Source organism: Mustela lutreola, chromosome 1, assembly GCF_030435805.1.
Source record: "Mustela lutreola isolate mMusLut2 chromosome 1, mMusLut2.pri, whole genome shotgun sequence".
In the NCBI taxonomy this organism is placed as follows: Eukaryota; Metazoa; Chordata; class Mammalia; order Carnivora; family Mustelidae; genus Mustela; species Mustela lutreola.
Window position 1 is genome coordinate 239,156,998 of NC_081290.1, and position 6,000 is coordinate 239,162,997.

At 35.1% G+C, this 6,000-nt stretch overlaps 1 protein-coding gene across 7 annotated transcripts in view; it reads right to left on the bottom strand.

The window, feature by feature from the left end:
• The window catches only part of STK33 (serine/threonine kinase 33), a 157,296-nt gene that overhangs the window by 62,580 nt on the left and 88,716 nt on the right, over positions 1–6,000 (bottom strand). For all 7 annotated transcript variants that reach the window (XM_059135308.1, XM_059135264.1, XM_059135315.1 and 4 more), the window contains 2 exons: positions 4,436–4,826; positions 2,960–3,073 (listed from right to left, as the gene is read on the bottom strand). In XM_059135308.1, coding sequence (XP_058991291.1) covers positions 2,960–3,073; positions 4,436–4,660 — 339 coding nt within the window. In that variant the 5' untranslated portion in view covers positions 4,661–4,826. The remainder of the gene's footprint in view (positions 1–2,959; positions 3,074–4,435; positions 4,827–6,000) is intronic.

Below are 6,000 nucleotides of genomic sequence, written 5' to 3' on the forward strand. Positions count from 1 at the left end.
ATCCAAATCAGTATCAGGGCATTAATAAGAGAAGAGTCTGGACACATCATGCCTGGGGATTAGGACAGGACAGAAGAGCTGAAGGAATGCCACTAGGTGAAGCTTCTGCTGGGTCAGCAGCCAAAGTCTTTACTGGAGATGCATGCAGCTCTTTCTCTGCAACCACTTTCACCTTTACCACACAATAAATACATAACCTGCTCATCTTCATATCTTCTGCTGCTTACATTACCGTCTTATTTTCATAAGAAAATGCCCCCAAAACTACTCACCTGCTTCATGAAGGGGTTCCCTGACTGCACTGTGGTGGCTGTTCCATTATTTTGGCTAACCTCACAGCACGTATGCACTGGTCCTCAAGCACTACTATCACTCTCTTACAAACACTTCAGTTCATGTTTTTCTCCCAACATGGTCTAGAAGCTTCTTAAGAAGCTGTTCCTTTTGATTCCTTTAAAAAGCTTACCCTGAAATTTTGTAGTAAAATATTCATGCTTAGCACATAGGGGGGAAAGTGGAAGGAAGGAAGGAAGGAAGGAAGGAAGGAAGGAAGGAAGGAAGGAAGGAAAGGAAAGGAGGGAAAATGTTCGGCTCCAACATATTAGACTTGCCTTAGATAGTTCCTTGTGATACATATTTTGTACAAAAAAGGGATAAAACACACTTCCTGTTTTCTCAGAATTTGTAATCTGCTCAAAAGACAAAGTTATCACTTAAGTCATAAAGTCTTAAGTTCAAAAAAAAAAAAAAAATACAAAACAACATTGGGGCCAGAGACCAGAGCTAAAATGCTGGGAGAATAGGGGAAAACATTACAAAAGAGGCAGTTTGTGAGACCGGCATGTGAGGAAACAAAGGCAAATAACTGAGAACTTTTTTCTTATAACCCAAGCAAAGCAAGGAAGGCATTCCAGAGGAACAAGAGTGCAAATTTGGAATGAATGAGTGAATTAGTAAATGAATGAATTAATCAATACATCCAGTCAGCATGCCAAGCAGTCAGGAACCCTCTACCTATATGCAGCTGTAAGAGAAGGGATGGACTAGTGATGTGGAGTTGAACCCTGGAGGAAGAGCTTTAGAGTTATGGTCTTGAGTGTTGCGAATGGCGATTCCTAGACTCACACAGGGTACATCCTGACCAAGGGATGGTCCCCAAAGCACTACTTTCAGTGATTTATAATTACTTTGGCTCATTGTTCCTACTGCTACTTACTAGTGAGAATCAAAGTCAGAAAACTAAGATGACTAAAATAAGATAAAACACTTTTTAAAAATCATATTTATATCCAACTCCCAACTACATATTATGAAAACTAAGTAAAATCCCAACTTAAATGACCATTTATCCATTTTGTTTTCCACAGAACAAAAAGATCTAAATTCTATAATCATCTCCCCAACTTTTTTGACCTGTAAAATCTAAACTCCCATTTCCTCTTAAATGCACAGAACCACAACTTGGGACACAGGCATTTAATACCATTTAAATAGGATTTTTTTTATTTTTTAATTTTTTTTTGTTGTTTTTTTAATTTATTTTTTATTTTCAGCATAACAGTATTCATTTAAATAGGATTTTTTAAATGAGGAATAGATATAGAAATAGCCCAACTGCCAACTAGTTTTATAACTAGTTTTTCTTCTTCATAACTAGTTTTTCTTTTTCTTCAATTGCTCTGACGTCATTACATCATGGTGAAAATAAGGAGAAAATGACTTCTTATTTGTAATAATCTTAAGGGGATGCCATAAAAATGGTAATGTAGATCTATTTTCATTGATATAGAAGTCCATGATACAGTGTAGAGTGTGAAAACATGTATGATATGGTCCCATTATGAAAATGTGTGAGTGTAAGGGTACTGACACTGGTATTTGGAAAGATGCTCATCTAAATATTAAGAGTAGTTATCTCTGGGTAGTAGAATTTGGGGTGACTATAACTTCCTCTTTTATACTCTTCTGGAGTGTTTAAAAACTTTACAATGAGCCTGTCCATTTCATGGGAGGAGGAAAACTTCGATTATACCAGTTAAGTTTATTTCTTTAAAATCTGTATATATTTAAAATATTTCATAATTTAAAACAGGAAAAAACTGAAAAGACAAAATAGAATAACATTTATACAAGCACAGGAAAAATAAAGGTAATAAATGTTAAAATTGGTTCTGTTTGGCTCATGATTTTTATTTTTTTCACTTTTCTATCTATATTTTCCTACCATTTTGCAATGAGTGCATTTTGTTTTTACAAAAGCTCTTTTGGCTAAATTTAAAACTCAGCAAGTTTGTGGATTAAAAAAAATCCAGGCCTTTTAAATGGAAAATCAAACTTTTCAAGTCAGAATTACTCAGGAAGTTTCTCTGATCCCTTCAAGTAAATTGTCAAATATCTCTTGAAACAAAATTTTAAAGTTATTTAACATTAATGCAATTTTCTTCTTGTAGTTATTCTTATTGTGGTTCTTTTAATCTGATGTTAAAGGAACACATTTTAATTTCTAAAAGGATAATAACATTCAATCCATAATTAGAGTCCTTGGAACAGTCATATTGGTATCCATCCAATCACAGACTAGAAAAAATGGAGGGGTCCATGAGGGAATTTCTGGCCTCACTACCAGTCATCAAAGAATGAATAGCCAAACCATCTCAAGTCATCTGTCTTGAAGAGCTCTACCCAAAGACTCCAAGATTGCTCTCAGCAATAGGCAAGACCTAAAGACCAAAATGTTCTCATTTTGCTAATAAAAATGCCCTCTGCTTTAATTAAAGTCTATTTGGTCCTCTATATAAAAAAAAAATCGTTTGCATTTTCTTTTGTAAAGACTTTGACATACTTGAAACTTGTAAATTTTCTCTTCTCTTCCTTTCCTTAGAGACTAATTTTTAAATCATTTTTGCCATGAACCATTGACTTAGACATTCCTAGCAGTTTCACTTTGCTTTCTTTGTACCTGAATAGCAGCTCCATTTTCCATCCTTATGTGAGGAACCTTTCCTTCTGTAATGTTGCCCCGACTCCACTGTTGTTGAGATGGTTTTCTCTCCACATTTGAGGTTTTTGAGGGCTTACACCAAAAGGAATAAAATAATTAAGATATAATACAAGTGTAGTACAAATACAATGTGCTCATATCTTAACAAAATAAAAATCCTGGGCGCCTGGGTGGCTCAGTGGATTAAGCCGCTGCCTTCGGCTCAGGTCATGATCTCAGGATCCTGGGATCGAGTCCCATATCAGGCTCTCTGCTCAGCAGGGAGCCTGCTTCCTCCTCTCTCTCTCTGCCTGCCGCTCTGCCTACTTGTGATCTCTCTCTCTGTCAAATAAATAAATAAAATCTTTAAAAAAAATAAAATAAAAAAAATAAAAATCCTAATTTCAATAATCTGACAAATCTTTAATGTGTGCCATGGTATTTATTATCTTTTCCAAATTCTAAGCCCTGTATGATTCATAGGCTCATTATGCTAAAAGGGACCACAAGAAGCCAGTCATTTAATCTAATCCCCTGAATCCAGGCAAGTCTACATAATAACCTGCATCACAAATCTAACAGAACTTACCTAATGACTCTTTAAAATCACAAGAGAAGGCATCTTCAGAGTTTTCTCAATCACCCTTGTTTCAAAACATAATAGTCATCCCCAGTAGATTATATATAAAAAACTATTGACCATTCACAAAATATCGTTTCAATGAAAACAATCTAGTAACAAGACACTCAGAGATGCCTATATGGCAATAACTATACCATAATACAAATTAAAAATGATAATTTAAGGTGAATTTTTGAAAAATGTGCAACTCTGAGGACTGGGAACCCAATTTTTCTTAAACTTACTGCTCTCTGTCTCCAAAGTTGTTTTGTATCAACTACAATCTTCCACCCTTGCCTCTTCTCTATAAAGGTGGAAGATACCTAAACCAGTCCAACCAGGTAGTCATAGATTATAATTAATGCAAATTGGTTTTGCAAAGTATATTGGGAATCCCATCCAATATCCCAAAGCATACTGGGATATCCCATCCAGATAACAAGGAATTGTCTTAAATAATAATCACCCCATATTTAACTACAACCATAAATCCCATTCTGCATAAGTTGAAGAAAATGCCCCCAAATTCAGATTTAATCCAACTTGAAAACCAATTCATTTCTGCAAAAACCATTAAAAAATAAAGAAGCTGGAATAACATTCCAAATTATTCATGATTCTGGCAAATAACTAATTTGGTAGTAGATGGAAATATCATAAAAGAAATTATTAACCAATTTTGCTCACCTCTTATGTAAGAAAGAATGTTCCTTTAATAGTTAAGAAAGCAGTGAATTAGTGGACAAGGGCCCAAGGGATACAGATGAATCTGAGGATGGGATTAGGAAATGAGAGGCCAATTTATGTTGGGATAGAGAATCTTCAATATTTACCATATCTTTCCCAGAGGAACTATCTGTGCTGGCTTGGTTTTCTTTTTTCCTCTCCGGGGAAACCATAAACTCTGAGCTGCCAATGCTTGATCCTTGGGACATTTCCACCACAGACATCGGAGAAAGCCTTGATTTACATGGACATACCAAAAGTGAACCTTTCTTAGAAGTAGATGAACAGTTGGAGCATTTTGTGGATTTTTTATCAGAGCCACTATTGGCCATTTGCTTAACTCTGCAACAAAAGCAACTTGAAAGAAAGAAGTTTCCACTCTTTGAGGAAAAGAACCAGACCAAATGTGATGAGGTAAGCTGATGGTGAAAACTGTAACTTCCAGTTGGTGAGGTCCTCAGGGTAATGATGCACTACACCTACATTCACACATGAGACCTGTAGAAAGAAAAGAAATATAATTTAGAAAGTTCTTTCTTATTCTGTCACACTCCTATAAATCAGAGAAAAACTAGGAGCTAGCCCCAAAAGCATCCTGCCTAGAGATGAAAAGTTAACATTTTCAGCAAAATTAGGACATATTTCTAAAAACCAATGATGGTCATCTTTCAAAACTTAATTCTTTAACTCCAGACATTTTATTTACTTAACAATTGAAAGAATCATTTTTGTCCAGAACCATAAAATTGCTGAAAAGCATGGTCTAAGGAAATCAATTTGGTAGGCTGACATCAATTTAATTTTTTTTTAGTTCTAAGAAGATAGTATGAGTATTTTGTATAGATCCATGGTAATTTCAACAAAACTTCTAATTATAAAGATATATAGGTGGAGAATGTTTGTGTACTGGTACGTACTCAGTCACAGTATAAGGTATTGTTTGTTGAAATATAATTAACATACAGTACTATATTACCTTTAGATATACAGTGTAATGATTCAACATTTATATTCTTTACAAAATTATCACCATGGAAACTCTAGTTTATCTGTCACCCTTTATTACAATATTATTGACTATATTTCCTGTGCTGTATTTTTTACATTCTTGTGATTTGTAACGAAGTTTGTTTTAACCCCTTCAGCTGTTTTATCCATCCACTACACCTTCCTTCTTTTTTTTTAATTATTAAAGAAGATGTAGTCCGTATACACTGTGGAGTATTCAGAAAGGATGAATACCCAACTTTTGTAGCAACATGGACAGGACTGGAAGAGATTATGCTGAGTGAAATAAGTCAAGCAGAGAGAGTCAATTATCATATGGTTTCACTTATTTGTGGAGCATAAGAAATAACATGGAGGACATGGGGAGATGGAGAGGAAAAAGGAGTTGAGGGAAATTGGAAGGGGAGGTGAACCACTAGAGACTATGGACTCTGAAAAACAACCTGAGGGTTTTGAAGGGACGGGGCAGCGGGGGAGGTTGGGGGAACCATGTGGTGGGTATTAGGGAGGGCACGGATTGCGTGGAGCACTGGTTGTGGTGCAAAAACAATGAATACTGTTACATTGAAAAGAAATAAATTTTTTTTTAAAAAATATTTTTATTAAAAAATATTTTTATTAACATATAATGCATTATTTGCCCCAGGGGTACAGGTCTGTGAAT